The sequence below is a fragment of the Paroedura picta genome, chromosome 3 (genome assembly GCF_049243985.1).
Source record: "Paroedura picta isolate Pp20150507F chromosome 3, Ppicta_v3.0, whole genome shotgun sequence".
Lineage (NCBI taxonomy): Eukaryota > Metazoa > Chordata > Lepidosauria > Squamata > Gekkonidae > Paroedura > Paroedura picta.
In genome coordinates, this window is record NC_135371.1 from 148,349,725 (window position 1) to 148,365,618 (window position 15,894).

Below are 15,894 nucleotides of genomic sequence, written 5' to 3' on the forward strand. Positions count from 1 at the left end.
TTGTTCCATCTCTGCTGCTGCTCTGGAGCAGCAACACAATATTCTAGGCTCGGTGGAGGAAGGTGTGGCTGCATGCCATTCCCGGATGATGTCCCATGGAAATGCCTTTTCTCTCCAGTCCCAATATACCCCCCTTTCTCTTTCAAGTGGCTGCAAAGTCCTACCCACCTCCACACAATAAACCAATCAGAATTCAGAAAGATTCTGTCCCTACCCATAGGAAGCCCCTGCAAAAGTAGCTCCAGACCACAGAACTTCTGGCCATTCACTGTAGGCCAGGGGTGGCAAAACTGGCTCTCCAGATGTCCATGGACTACAATTACCATGAGCCCCCTGTCAAGTGGCCATGATGGCAGGGGCTTGTGGTAATTGTAGTCCATGGATATCTGGGGAGCCAGTTTGGCCACCCCTGCTGTAGGCACTACCCAGCTGGGAAGTGAAATGGGTGACATTCACCCTCTCTCCTGGCTCAGCTCCTCTTGGGTGACTTGGCCATTGGCATTGTGATGCAGTCCTGACAGAACATGCCAGTCAGTACTTCTCCCCTAACAGGTCAGAGGCTTCCACTTGCTTAGCATTATTATGTGTTGGTTTTATTTATTTATTTAACATTATTTAGCTCTGGCAGTATGCTATGCACTGTACAGAAGAAGTGACAGGGACCTTGCCCCAAAGGGCTTGCCATGCATTGCATATTAACTGAGCAGCACAACTGTGAAATGAGTAGATGTGAAACTGACAAGTGAGTAGGGAGAATGGGCAAGCCAGCTGACAATGGAAGTGCAACTGGTATGAACTGAGCTAATGTATTGTTAAATAAGTGGAGCTTAAGGATGGAGATGGGAAAAAATGCTCACACAGAGAATGGAAGGCTGTTCCAGCCACAGAGAAGCTGTGATGACTCAGAGGTGACAGAGGGAATAAGATCACCCAAAGTAGAAATGGCTTTCTTGCAGGATCTCTGAATGCATTTCCAAGGATCACCAGTCCATGTGCTCCAAACACCAGCCCATCTAGCAGGCTAGAGGTTCCACTCAATGAATGAAGAGAGGTGTCTGAGGTTTTTGTTTATAGACTGTCCATCACCAGCCTTCAGCATCCTTTAGCAATCCACATCCTTTCTGCCCATTTGTGCTAGACATACATTATAGGGTGTCCTATTTCTTTCCTTGGCCTACCTGACATCAAGCTAGCAATTCACAACTTCATGCAGTCTTACAGGGATATTGGGGATCATGAGGAGTAGGTGTGAGGGCTGAGAGCTGGGAAGCAAGCCCTTAAGGGCAGAGAGTGGGACATTCATGAGTGGAATTTTCATTTTGCCTTTGATCAGCCTGGATAACTTCCATGCCCAGTGCTATGCTAGAACTTCTCCACCAATTCTGTTGAGTACTTCTGATCATTGTTCTCCACCCAATTGTCTTCAGGTTGATAGGTCCCTTTTAGGACTTCAATCCGTTCAGAAAGACCTCTAGTATCAGGAGAAAGGATGAAGTTATAGATCAAGGATGCTAGGATGCCACCAGCCAGTGGTCCCACCCAGAAGACCTGAAGAAGAGGGATTGAAACATAAATATAAATTATTTAGTTGCTCCCAAATACAGCTTCTGGTTGTAGTACATGCATAAATATCCCTCCTCCTTCTTGACCAGTAAGGGCGCAATCAAATAATAGTATTTTGTGGGAATAGGGAGAACTCAACCAAGAGCATAGCTAAATGGCCCCACAGTTATCTTGAGATGTGTGCTGTGAGCACCAAACTTTCCTAATATCTCCAGGTCATGCTACTTCTAGCCAATACCATCTCCCCATGTCACATACGGCCATGTTTTGAGCACCCAACTCTAAGCAGTGCTGCAATCACACTGAGAAAGATGCCTTTAAACACTTCCATAATGCAAACGCTGGCAGGGGCTCATGGGAATTGTAGTCTATGGACATCTGGAGGACCACAGGTTGACTACCCCTGGTTTAGGGTCAAAGAGAAGCGCCTCCTGGGGTGACAAGAAGAAAAGCCTAGACTGTATTGTTAGTTAAACCTGTTTGTTTAATAAAGTTGTGTTCCACTTACTGGCAAATGTTGGAGTCTCTCAGCCTAATTACACAGTTTTCACAGTGAGACCCTACATACCATATTCTTATTTATTACTTATTTGAGCAGGAGAGCTCCTTATTCTGAATGTGACAACTTTCATTCTATTTTTATAATTTAGAAAAGTAAACCCTACCAAGCGCTCCCCCCCCATCATGCTTTAACAGAAGAAATTTTGTTCAGAAAAAAAGGACTTTTGTGATATTTCACCAGTTCAGCTCTTTCTGCCTTGGTGACTTGGTGACTTGTGGTCATATATTGCTTTTCCCTGCGGAACTGTGAATTCTGCCTACCAAGGGTTCTGCTATCCCAGGATGATGGAGGGGTGAGCCAAGAGCTGCTGATATTGCCAGCTTTGGTTGACTTTCTTTCACTGGGCCCTGGCCTCTAATCCATCACTTGAAGCATATTAGACACTGAACGTGAGTTCAAGCAGGATTTCCCAGAATAAGCGATGGAATAAACCGGCCCCAAGATAAGTCCATGGCTCATATATCACTATCAACGTTTGTTGTACTTCATAAGCAACTGATTTTAATTAAGACACAGCCGAACAAGGAATTAATCCTGTTTGTTTACAGCTCATTAATGCATTGGCCATTCATCCCCCTGCCAAGTCCTGAAGGGATAGCAATTCTGTCCTCTTTTACTTATTTCCCAAATCCTTGGAAATCTGGGCTTAAGGCCTGGATTGATGAGTCATGCCCTTCCTTTCCCCCAAACAACCCTGGCTTCTGTGTGTGTCATTTTGTGCCAGAGAGAAGACAGAAGGAGTCACTTACCCAATGATCCTGGTAGTATCCCATGATGACTGCGGGACCAAAGGACCGTGCAGGGTTCATGGAGCAGCCCGTGAAATAGATCTGGAAGCCAATAAAGATAGATATGTGTCATTATGGAAAATGCCTCGGGTTGCTGAAGATATTCTACTGGCAAATAGCAGTAAGAACTCAGCCGTATGCTTCATTGCTGCTCACCAAAAAATGAAATAAAATAAAAACCTCTGTTCTAGTCAAAAGCATATAGTCCTGTGCTTAGAGTAAATCCTGTTGATGCAGACCGTATTTGGAACCAGCGCAATGCTCTCCTATTTATTCTAGTCCTTGCAAGAAGAAAAGGTAGGTTTTATATTCTGCTTTTCCCCACCCGAAGGAGTCTCAAAGCGGCTTACAATTGCCTTCCCTATCTCTCCCCACAACAGTCACCCTGTGAGGTAGGTGGAGCTGAGAGAGCCCCGAGAGAACTGTAACTGGCCCAAGGTCAACCAGCTGGCTGTATGTGGAGGAGGAGTGGGGAATCAAACCCAGTTCTCCAGATTACTGTTTCTTTAACCAGTACACCAATCTGGACCCAGTTGCTTTGTTGCTAAGGGAAAGGAAGAACTACAGAATCAGAGAGCTCCCGAAACCACTAAAACTCCCCATGTGCACTTTTCTTGAGACAGCAATGCTGATATTGTCATGAAAAGCATATATTGATTTTTGCCTTGGCTCCCTGCACTGCCCCCTCCTAGAAGATTGTCAGCTATGGTTGCCAACTCCAGCTTGATTCCGGGAGATTTGGGAGAGGTGTCTGGGGTAGACAGAGTTTGGGGAGGAGAGGGGATGCAGCAGGGATGCAGACTTCAGATTTCTTCTATATACCACAAAGTTCATCCCCAAACTGTCATTTCCTCTGGAAATCAGCTGGAATTCTTGAAGAATTCCAACCCAACCTTGACATTAGTAATTCTATAGTCCACACAGACCTGAATATCAGGTGCTTCTGCTGGGGTTTTAAGGGTATGTACCTTACTATTAATGCTTTTAAAACCATTTTAATATTTAGGAAAAGCTCCAGCATTGCACAGCTATGTACAAATATATCGCAACAGTTGTACACACACAAACTAGCAACTCTCCCAGGCAATGACCTGCTGGGAACGTGTCCAGGAAGTTAAATGGCCACGAGAGGAGAAGCACGCTGACTGTCCTCCTGAACATCTCAGAGGAGGCATGGGCCAAAAACAGAGGCCAAAAAATTCAGCTGAAGACACATGAAACTGCCTTATATCCATTCAGACCAGGTGTCTCAAGGTCAGTGAGGTCTACTCTGTCTAGCAGCAGCTTGCTGGATGCTCCGGTTTTTCAGATCACCCACTATCAGCTCCACTTTTAACTGGAAAGCCCAGGGACTGAACCAGTGACCTTCTAGGGAATAAAGCAGATATTCTACCACTGAGCCCCACCCCTTTGCAGGTGATCACTGGAACAAACAGATCTTGCATAAGGGTGGTTCTTTTTCTAAAGAAGAAATTATGGTGCTGATTCACTTACTTTGTCACTTAGCCTCATCGGCTGATTCCTACTAGGCTGCAGTGATTGATGGTTGTTGCCTTCCTGTGCCCTCCACTAAAATGCCTACAATGTTGGACTGTGCAAGATCTGTAGTGTGTGTGAATCATAAGGATATGAAGAATATCCTGTAGGGGGCATTGCGGGAGATGTGTACTTAGTAGAGTTAGAATAGGAACTTTCCTGCTTCTTTCTCTCTGCTTCCCTCCAGACGGAATGAATGCAAAACAACAATTAGACAGGTAGTTAGGTTTCTCTCTCTCTCTTCTTTCTGTACAAAGTTGGTTTCTCTTCTTAATATTTATTTTATTATTTAAACACTACCAACAGTATCATGGGCCCAGAGTGAGCACTCAGGCTGCAAAATAAAAGGTAGGTAGTTTTTCATAGGCAAAGAAGAGCACTTGCTAGAGATGGGATTGTGACATGCCGTTAGAGACTCCTGACCAGGAGTACGCCGGGAGTACTCCGCTGCCATGGCAGCAGCGGCAAGGGGGATCAGGGGCATGGGGCCCCCACTGTACGATGGTGGGGAGCAGCATGCTGCTCTCCCAAAATGGTGGGGGTGGGAGAATGCCCTGTTAGCTCTACAAAGCTGCTGGCAGGAGCGAGAGGCATCCCTGCAGGGACGCTGTAGGTCAGGGAGGAGCCAGGCCTGAAATCCTGGCTCCTCTAATTACGCACAGGGCTAGCCTGACCTAGCCCTCATCTGCGCCCAAGGCAGATCCAGGCCTACAGAAGAATCTGTGTTTCCTTAACGCGGGTCTTCCGAGGGTCTGGGTTGGGCTAGGCCTTGGATGGCAGCCACGTTGTGCATACTCGAGGATTTTCCCTGAAGCCCTGTCACCGCCATCATGGGCATTCCAGCCCGTGCATAATCGGTACATAGGACTAAAATACCAGAGAAAGGGACTGTGCAAGAGGATTTGTATGTTTTAGACATATATGGTAAATGCAAATCTGACTAAATGTAACTATCGTGAGAAATGTTCGTGGCTGTGGCATAGACAGAGACAGAGAGCCAGTTTGGTGTAGTGGTTAGGAGTGCGGACTTCTAATCTGGCATGCCGGGTTCGATTCTGCGCTCCCCCACATGCAACCACCTGGGTGACCTTGGGCTTGCCACGGCACTGATAAAACTGTTCTGACCGAGCAGTGATATCAGCGCTCTCTCAGCCTCACCCACCCCACAGGGTGTCTGTTGTGGGGAGAGGAATGGGAAGGCGACTGTAAGCCGCTTTGAGCCTCCTTCGGGTAGGGAAAAGCGGCATATAAGAACCAACTCTTCTTCTTCTTCTAGACCTTTTGGACAAGGAAATAATAATGCGATTGATCAACTTGAGAGCTAGAACCTCATCAAAGGCATACAGATAACAAAATGCAATATTGAAAGAGTCTGCATGCAGTGCATTCAAGCTAAAGGGGAAAGACCTAGCTTCAGTACCAGCCATGAGACAAGCCCAATACTGCACCCTCTAGAGCTAATTCACTGTGATGTATGTGGTCCAATAAAGACCCCCTTGTGGGAACAAATACATTCTAACCTTTGTTGATAATTTCTCAAAGTATACAGTTACCTACTTTATCAAGAAGAAAAGCTTAGTACTGAGAAGCTCAAGGCATATATTGAAATGGTACACAACTTGTTCCAGAGAAAACCATTTGCACAGACAATGGAGAAGAATATGTGAGCTGTAACATGAAGGACTATTTGATTAATGAAAGAACAGAACATCAGTTCACTATTCCATGACCTCTAGAACAAAATATCAGAGCAGAAAGAAATAACTGCTCCCTAACCAAGATGTGCAGATGTGCTCCTAGAAGCACAGTTAACTGAAAAAATAGTGGAGAGGTGATTAACACTGCTACCTACCTACAAAAAGATGCAATGTGAACTATGGTACGGACACAAACCAAGCACGAACCACCTGAAGATGTTTGGCTCAAAAGCTTATTATGAGTAAGTTCCCAAGGAGAAATGAAGTAAGATGGACATGAGAAATGACCAAGGCATTTTTATAGGTTATGCCTTAGGATGTAAAGGATACAATATCCTTAATCCGAGACCTGAAACTATAAAACTCTGTAGCACAGTCTACTTTGGCAATAATAAAATCCTACAAATACAGAAAAGGTAAACATGAAAGTATCCACAGTGATAGAAGAAAACAGAGTACAGCAGGCAGAAGCCATGCAACTGAGCACCATGAACTTTGAAGCAGCAGCAGAACCCCAAGAAACAGAATGGGATGTAGAAGCTGAAGCTGGAAGATCAATTTGAGCAAATAAAGGAGTCCCACCCAAAATACTCTCCTGTCTGACCAAATCAGAGGCTGTGGCAGGACAGGACAGGCAAAAGAGCAGCAGGATTCAGATGGATTTTCTAAGAAGAATCTTAGAAGACTTTAAAGAAGAACATGAATCTCAATGACTATGTACCCTAGATACTGAAAAGGGGTGTTGGACTTTGCATAATCTATAGTTGCATGATTCAAAAGGATATGAAGAGTTACCTATAGGGGGCATCAGAGGAGATGTGTATTTAGCATAGTTAGAATAAGAACCTCTTGATGTTTTTCAAATAATCTCCTCCTGTATCCTGATTGACTCATTCGAGACTTCCTGCTCCCCTGAGCACACTTTCTGCTTGCCCCCAGACAGAATGAGCACAAAACAACAGCTAAACAGTTAGGTCTCGCTTCTCATTCTATACAAAGTTTGTTTCTGTTCTTAATAAAATCATTTTTTTATTTTAAGCAGTCTGATGCTTTGCATACTAAATTCTGTCAACATGAAGAACTAGGTTACTGGCCTTTACCACGTGGTTTCTCTTGGCAAAAGGTAAGGCTTCCACTTACTAAAGACAAGAGTAAGTCTTAATGACTTACTAAAGACAAGGGTGGGTTGGTCCTCAGAGAAAGTAAAATTGCATCATGCCTCCAGTAGCAAACCATGTGGTAGCAATACCTGTTCCATGTTACTTCACCACCCTCTGCTGGAAGGGGGTGGGAAAAAACTGCAATCAGCCAACCTTGCCTGTTTGTTTGTTTGTTTGTTTGTTTGTTTGTTTGTTTGTTTGTTTGTTTGAATGTATGTATGTATGTATGTATGTATGTATAGCTGAAACAACCATACTCACCCCCAGGAGATGGCCAGTTGTGACTGCCAGTCCAATAGATAGTGCTGGGGAGCCCACGTTATCTGTTCTGCGGTTATCAGTTGTGGCAAAAACACAGAGAACCAATAAGAAGGTCAGAATCAGCTCCACGGCCACTGCCTGCCCAGCTCCTGTGTTGTTGTGTAGCTGAAAAATGAAGAAACCCACAATGCGCAAATTAGGAGAGGCAGACTTGGCATCTTGCAATTACAGAGACAACACAAAAATCATCATTTGCCCACAGAAGCATTTAGTGTACAAAAGGAAAGTGGCCCCACAGGCTAGATTTCTAGGAATAGCTAACAATTCAACTGTTTGTCAGGTCCACCATAAAACACCCACGTAGCCTGAGGACTGGCCTGGTGATGAATGACTGAGGTAATAATTATGTGTTCATCTGTCTGGTCATTTCTCAAGCCCTCCCAGGACCAGATGTCTGTGTATCTCAGCAACAAGAGCTGGATCAGCACCAACAGAGAAATGGAGAGTCTAAGTCATTAACCTGAGCCTGTCGTCGCCCGAGGAACTTAGCCATTGGCTAACTTCTGAAAAAGAGACACATTAGGCCGGTGGTAGGCTTGGAGGCCATGCTGGCTGACCTGCAAAGCCCCATACCAGCAGCTCAGATATGGCTCTGGTGACCGCACACAAATGACAGTTGTGCAAACGAGGGGATTTGAGCAGGTGCAGCTTCCCCCCCCCTTCCAGGCCAGAAGTTGCATCTGCCAAGAGAAACCCTCCAAGGATCCCTAAAAGCAGCTAGAAGACAAAAGGAGTTTCAGCCAGAAAGAGCAGGAAGAAAATGAAGAAAGCAAATTTTGCACAGGGGTAGTCAAACTGCAGAGAGCCTCTTGTGGCGCAGAGTGGTAAGGCAGCAGACATGCAGTCTGAAAGCTCTGCCCATGAGGCTGGGAGTTCAATCCCAGCAGCTGGCTCAAGGTTGACTCAGGCTTCCATCCTTCCGAGGTCGGTATCAATCAATCAATTTTATTTACGGTCATAGACCAGCCAGTAAAAAACATAAAATTACAAATATAAAATCAATTATAAATGGGTGAAAACTAAGAAATAAAAACAATTGTATGTGGATCCAGTATAAAAGCACTAGGGAACAGGGTTGGTCCAGCTCTGCCTTATTTTTATAGCTACCCAGCTTGCTGCTGGGGGGTAAACGGTAATGACTGGGGAAGGCACTGGCAAACCACCCAGTATTGAGTCTGCCATGAAAACGCTAGAGGGCGTCACCCCAAGGGTCAGACATGACCCGGTGCTTGCACAGGGGATACCTTTACTTTTACCCTAGTCAAACTGCGGCCCTCTAGATGTTCATGGACTACAATTCCCATGAGCCCCTGCCAGCGAATGCAAGGGCTCATGCGAATGCAGGGGCTCATGCGAATGCTGGCAGGGGCTCATGGGAATTGTAGTCCATGGACATCTGGAGGGATGCAGTTTGACTACCCCTGCACTATGAGATCCAACCTAGCAAAGACCCAATTGTCTGGCAACTTATAGTGTGACTAGAAAAAAAAGCCCATTTATAAAAATGGGCAGAGTGCAGGCATAGTGCCAGGGCTCCGTACCTGGGAGCTCGCAGGGCAGCTGGTGGGGACAGGCTGGTAAGCGGCGCGGTTTGGAGGGCCGGTGGTGCAGGCGATGGGGAAGGGAAGCACGCATGCTCGGGAGTCTGGGCATGCGTGCTGGAGCTAGGGGCGGGGGCGGGGTGTCGGGGCAAGCAACCAGGCATGCGCGTGAGTCCGCGCATGCCTGGTTCATTAGCGTGGCCTGCCGGCCAGCGGGCAAACCGCGCTGGCTGGCGGCGTGGCTAGCAGGACAAAGGGAAGAGAGGGAGAGGGAGCAGGAGGCCCGGCAGAAGGTGAGCGCGGAGCAGGGAGCGGCCGGGGGAAGGGTGAGTTGGTGTGGGGTTCAGAAGTGTGGGGACAGGGGCTGGGGTAGAGGCGGCAGATGTTTTTTGGGGCGTTGTGGCGTGTCGGGAAGGGGTTTGGGGAGGGTGGGAGGGTGAGCGGGCTGCGGGTGGGAGGCGGGGTGGGTTGTTTTTTGTTGGGAAGCGGCGGGAGGTTGCGCAGGGGTCTGGGGAGGGTTTGGGGGGTTGGGTGGCGGTGGGTGGGTGTCGGAGTGTGTGGCTGGGTGGGTTTTGTTTTATCGGGAAGCGGTGGCGGGTTGGGAAGGGGTCTGGGGAGGGTTGGGTGGTTGGCTGGCGAGCTTCTATCATTGGCGGCGGCCTGACGCGGCGAGAGGCGCTTTGCGCCTCTCGCCGCGTCAGCCCGCCAGGCAGGGAACCCCCGGCAGCTGCGCTTCGCGCGACTGCCGGGGGCTCCCTGGGTCGGTGGCCTGACGCGGAGAGAGGCGCTTCGCGCCTCTCGCCGCGTCAGGCCAGGAGGAACTGTGAGCCGCGCTTGCAGTTCCTGGAGCTGGGACTGCGAGCCGCGCTTGCAGTTCCTGGAGCTGGGACTCGGAGGGACCAATCGGCAGGCACTTCGCGCCTGCCGATTGGTCCCTCCGATTGTCTGTCGTGAGGAAGGGTCCAATCTGGACCCTTCCTCATCACGGACACATCCCGCTTCGGCAGGCCTTACCGAATTATTTATTCCGTGGCGCCCATGGCGCCACGGGCGGTTTAAAGATGAGAGGATCCTAAAATAGCATCACAAAGAGCCACTGGGATGAGATTACATGAGCAAATATCAAGATCTTCTTCAGTATTCAGAGCTTTAAAAACTAATAGGGTTGCCTTAAACTTTATCCTTGGCTGCCCAGGTAGCTAAGGACACAGGATGTGCACGATGTGGCTCTCACACCAGTAAAGCAATTATGTTGCCCCGTTCTAGAGAAGCTGCCTTTGATGGAAGAGCATGGCTTGAAGCCCATTTAAGGCTGGAGGTGGAAAATAATTTTTAAGAGAATAAAAAGTGATACGAGAGAGGCAGCACTTTCCATGATGTAAACGCATAATGCTTTTGTCTCACGGTTGTCTCCAGTCAACCAAGTTATGTGGGCTTCTGAAACGACACAAAAGCCTGCCAACCTGTTCAACATAGGCTGTGGTCAGACAGATATGCAGGGCGTAGGAAGTGACTTCTCTCTAAAGCTGCATTTACCTGTCTAGAAGAACTACCATACAGCCTAAAAGGAAATTTTAAAAGGAAAGCCTTATGGTTTGCTGTGGCAAACTACGACTGGGCAAAAGAACAATAACATCTGTTTTTTGTACTCTGCTTTTTACTACGCAAAGGAGTCTCAAATAGGCTTACAATTCCCTTCCCTTCCTCTCCACACCCTGTAAAGTAGGTGGGGCTCAAAAAGAACTGTGCCTAGTCCAAGGTGACCCAGCTGGCTGCATATGGAGGCCTGGGAAATCGAACCCCGTTCTCCAGATCAGAGGCTGTTGCTCTTAACCACCACAGCAATAAACTGCAAAGTGTTTTAAAAGATCAGCACAATAACCTGAACAATAGTGAACCAGTTGGGTATAGGATGGGAGCATTATGTTGGAAGGACAGGAAGAGGATTCAGAGGTAAGAAAGCTCTTCTGAGGTCTGCTGTTTCTCAGGTTTGCACTACAGTGAGTAATTGGGGGGGGGGGGATCAGAAAGGAGGATGTTCTTTGAAGGTACAGGCAATGTGTGTGTGTGTTTCCACAGATGCAGGGATGCTGAATTCATGAGTGGTCAGTCAGTCATGAAAAGCTTCACCAATGCTCTCTTGAAAAGGTTGGCCAGAGCAAATGTCCAAAGTCCTTAGTCTTGACTGAAGCAGCACCCAAGTGCTAGGCTCATCCCACTATGAGGTCTGTTGTCATAGATATTGATCCAGGGCTTCTGGCACCATAGAATACTGTCCAAAGGTCTGGTTTTCACTGGTTACAATCCAGGCTCTGTTTCATACATAACAATCCAGGGGTATGGTTTCACCGGTTACAATGTTTTCCCCAATATTTACAGCTGGGGCCCTAAAGTTTGTGCAGTTGTACAACCACAGCCTTATCACCGACCTTCTCCCTACATGAAAATGAGATTAAGGAGTGGTTGGCAAATAGTGCCATGACAAGGCAGATGGAGATGGATAGTAGATTTCATGCCAGTCAGCATAGACTTTAAGGAAAGATTGCTTGCTCCTTTTAGCAAAGGTACCACCACTCTTATGCCTACCTTCTGTGAACAAGATGGGCAAAGACCAAAACTGAAAGTCGTTCAGTGAATGCAATTGCATGTATTTTTTCTTTGGTGTTCAGTGCCCTTTCAAAATCTCACTGTATACTGTATTGGTCGCAATGTATACTGCATTGGTCAGATCACATCTGGAGTAGTTCTGAAGGCTTCTCTTCAAAAAGGATGTAGACAAAATTGAGAGCATGCAGAGAAGAGCGATGAGGATGGTCCAGGGCCTGGGGACCAAGCTCTACGAGGAAAGGCTGAGGGACTTGGGAATATTCAGCCTGGAGAAGAGGAGATTGAGAGGGGACATGATTGCTCTCTCTAAGTACTTGAAAGGTTGTCACTTGGAGGAGGAAGAGTTCCGGTTGGCAACTGAGAACTGGACCCACAGAAATGGATTTAAATTACATGCAGGATGGTACCAGCAAGACATGGGGGGGGGGGGATTTCACAGTCAGAGTAGTTCAGCAGTGGAATAGGCTGCCTAAGAAGGTGGTGAGCTCCCTCCCATTGACAGTCTTCAAGCAACGGCTGATCCTGCATTGAGGAGGAGGTAGGACTAGACGACCTGTATGGTCTTTCCAACTCCAGGATTCTATTTGATTTGGATTTTCTCCAGCAATTATAGTGCTTGTATCGCTTTCACACATGTCAGCATCCATTTGCAAGCTAGTTATCAACTGTGCTAATCCCAAGGCAATTTTCTGCTAGTAGTAACAACAGCAGCATGGGAAATATCTGAACTGTTATTCAAAAACCAGTGATGACAGCTGCAATTCCCATAAGAACAAGAGTCCGTTCTGGGGTTACCACATGGCAACCGGGAGTTTTACATTCACCCTTATGTTCCTGATGCAATGGGAGAAAAGCCAGCCACAGATTATTCCTACTCCAGTTCTCTTGCCCACTTCTGTTCCCTGCCAGCCGCTGCAATGAGCAGGATTCTCTGCACACAGCACAGCAAACCAGCAAGGCAGTGGGGTCAGGTAACAGGAGTTGGAGAGAAACGGATGGAGAAAAGCTCTGACTGCCTCATCTCTAGCTCCACCAAAGAAATTTGCCAGATTGAAACCAGTAATCCTGCAATGGCTATGACTGCCATTCCATCTGTCAATTTTTAGAGCTGGGTACATTGATGTTTAGGTATGCTGTGCATCAAATCAAAATAATACAGCTTCTTGGGGTCCCTTCATTCTTTGTACCAAAAGAGAGAGAAACAGTTACAAGCTGAATTCACCCAAATCCAGGAGGCAAACCTTTCACGGTGTTCAGCTGAATAGATGGCCAAATGAGGTCTGGAGACTCAGGGCAGCTCGTAGCCGGACACAGCTGTTGCCCATCTGCTCCTGCCGGCGTCTATGGCTGTAGATAAGAGCAGCCCCTGGGCTTTGCTCACAGTCCTGCTAGTCACCCATAAAAATTCTCCGTAGTTGAAAATCAACCTTTCGGCAGATTATTTAACAGACTGACAAGACCACAACCTGCAGTCTGCAGTCAATGGTATCATTAGCTGGCTGCTTTGAACATCATCGATTGGGAGAAAAGTTGGACACAGAGATTTTAAATCAACACTTCACGCTCTTCTAGGCAGTGGAGAACATAACATATTCTGCAGCCAGGTTTACACGGCTTCAGTCCTATGCACACTTACCTAGAACGTCCAGAAGGAATGACTCCTGAAGTAACAGGCATTACTGCTTTCTCATTCTCAGTCTCTCAGTAAGAACAACAGGAATTCCCTTGTCTGCAGCACTTACCGCGTTGACAGCCAGGTCTCCGCGAATCTCTGCAGGGGTGATCTGGTGTATCACTCCTGCTCCTGCTATGGCTCCTACCATCTGAGCTATAATGTAAGCCACGGCTCGCAGCACAGAAATCTTTTGCGCAACCAGGAGAGCCACGGTCACTGCTGGGTTGATGTGCGCCCCACTGACATGGCCTACCGATTGGACAAGAGTGGCTATAGCCAAGCCAAATGCCAGTGAAATCTGTAGGACTCCTGGGAGGGCTGAGGGCCAATTTAAGGCAGCACCTATGCCTATCAGGACAAATATCATGGTGGCCAAAAACTCTGCAGCAATAGCCCTGAAAAAGGCCCAGGAACAAATTTCTTTTGGCATGGTGCAGGCAGCAATGGGGAAACCAATGCACAGCACTTGTTTGCTCCCTCTGCCTCTTTCTTCTTCTTCTCTCTCCTGCTGGAAGGATGGGTGGAATATATATATATATATATGCATATATATTTATAGGGACACATGTAGGGAAAGAATGTGAAACGGGGTGGGACTGGGAATTGGGGTTGAGGCTCCTTGGGAAGCAGCCATCTCCTGCCTCCAAGATTCTGACTGTTCTTGTTAGTAGTACTCAGTTTTGCCATTTTCTAAGGTCATGATTTATGGCCCTAACTTGGCTTTTGGTTGAATCCTGAATGTTCCTGAAGAAAACTTTTCAGATTAGGCAAGTGCATTCCTGCTCAGCTACTTTCTGCATCATCAGGATGAGCATCACCTCCATAGGTAGTGCTGGGGAGGAGTCAGAATCATGGTGCATGTTGGTACCACTGGCATTGGGAAATGTAGTTGTTTGGTCCTAGAGGAAAATGTTAGGTTACTAGGCAGAAAATTAAAGGCCAAAACCTTAAAGGTAGCTTTCTCAGAAGTGTAGTCAGCTGGTACCACACACAGAGCCAGCTAGATAGGCATAGATCAGGGGCCTCAATGTATGGGAAGAAGGGTTTAGTTTTGTTAGGTGCTGGGGAACTTTCTGGAACAAGCCACACCTGTACAAAAGAGGCAGGATTCAGTAGGGTAAGCAGTAGGGTCCTACAAGGATAGGTGTTCAGGCCAGTATTATTTAATTTAAAAAAATCCTAACTTCAAGCATAGGATAATGATTTCTGAACTTATTGAGACTAGATTTATGTTGTTCTGAAGCAGCAGAACAAAGCTTGAGTCCAGTGGAATTCTTAAGACCAACCAAGTTTTATTCAGTAAAAGTTTGGATAAAACTTGGGGCCATTCCGCACAGATTCTTTGTAGGAGGAGTGTGGCAAATTGAAATCGCTACAAAAATGTGGTTATGCACAACGTCGTTGACAATCTGCCACACTCCTGAAACCGATCCGCAAAAAGCGCTTCATTGTAGCGCTTTCAGGGAAATCCCAAAAAGTGGATTCACCCTCCGGAAAGCGCTACACTCTTGCAACCAATCTGCAACACTAGTGGGAAAGTTCTGTGCATTACCATTGTTGCAGTTTCTGCAAAGTCCCTCCCCCTTGCTCTCTCCTCTGATCTTCCGGTGAACTGATCGCCATTTTTTTTTCTCGGAGCGAGCGGAGATCAACGCACCGGCGAGCCTTCGTTTACCCAGCAAGGCTTCCCAGGCTGCAGTCCCTCCCCAGAGCTGTTTTAAGTCACCAAGCACCATACAGCCCTGTTTGCTGGTTTATTTTCCCTTTATTTTTCACTTTATTTTCGGCCGAAATCGCGCCCGTGCGGGGGGGGAGGTATTTATTTTTCACTCGGGGGAGCGTGGCAATGATGAAACGGCAGCTCAAACACCACCTGCTAGCTAGATTGGTCTCTCTGTTGCAATGAATCAACGCAGATTCATTGCAACGTGTGTTTTTCTTTTTCTTTTTTTTAACCTGCCTTAAAGGGAAAGGGGCTTTTCCGGAGCATGATAACGGGCGCCCATTGGCTGCTTGTTTGATTGACGGCCAGGGGCAGGACAAAGCTCGTCAATATCGCTTCCTGGCTAGCGATTTTTGCCGAGACCTGAAACCTGTGGGAAACGATAGAAATGCAACTGGATTCCACTACAAAGGCAAGTATGCATAACGATGAATTCCACTATTAAAAATGGCGTTTTTTCATTCTGCAACCAATTTGCTACATAGATCCTGGTGCGGAATGGCCCTTGGTTGGTCTTGAAAGTGCCACTGGACCCAAACTTTGTCTTGCTGAGACTGAGAGGGGGAAAGATCGTGGGGTTGTGGTGGAAAGCTCAATGAAAGTCTCAACCCAGCCTGCTGCAGCAGTGAAAAAGACCAACTATGTTAGGGATTCTTAAGAAAAGGATTAAGAATAAAATAACCAATGCTATAATGCCTCTGTATAGATCTATAGTGCGGCC

General features: G+C 47.0%; 1 protein-coding gene across 1 annotated transcript; it reads right to left on the reverse strand.

The window, feature by feature from the left end:
- Window positions 1–580: 580 nt before the first annotated feature.
- Window positions 581–13,937, reverse strand: LOC143831349 (aquaporin-5-like). Its single transcript, XM_077324360.1, has 4 exons — window positions 13,518–13,937; window positions 7,568–7,732; window positions 2,875–2,955; window positions 581–1,548 (listed from the first exon to the last, which is right to left on the reverse strand). The coding sequence occupies exons 1-4, from the start codon at window positions 13,878–13,880 to the stop codon at window positions 1,363–1,365; spliced, it is 795 nt and encodes a 264-aa protein (XP_077180475.1). The 5' UTR covers window positions 13,881–13,937; the 3' UTR covers window positions 581–1,362.
- Window positions 13,938–15,894: the final 1,957 nt, after the last annotated feature.

Coding starts and splice junctions, on each gene's coding strand:
- LOC143831349 (XM_077324360.1), bottom strand. CDS start 13,880: ATGCCAAAAGAAATTTGTTCCTGGGCCTTTTTCAGGGCTATTGCTGCA. Junction 2,956..7,567: donor CAACTGGCCATCTCCTGGGG/GTGAGTATGGTT, acceptor ATTGGCTTCCAG/ATCTATTTCACGGGCTGCTC. Junction 1,549..2,874: donor GATACTACCAGGATCATTGG/GTAAGTGACTCC, acceptor CCTCTTCTTCAG/GTCTTCTGGGTGGGACCACT.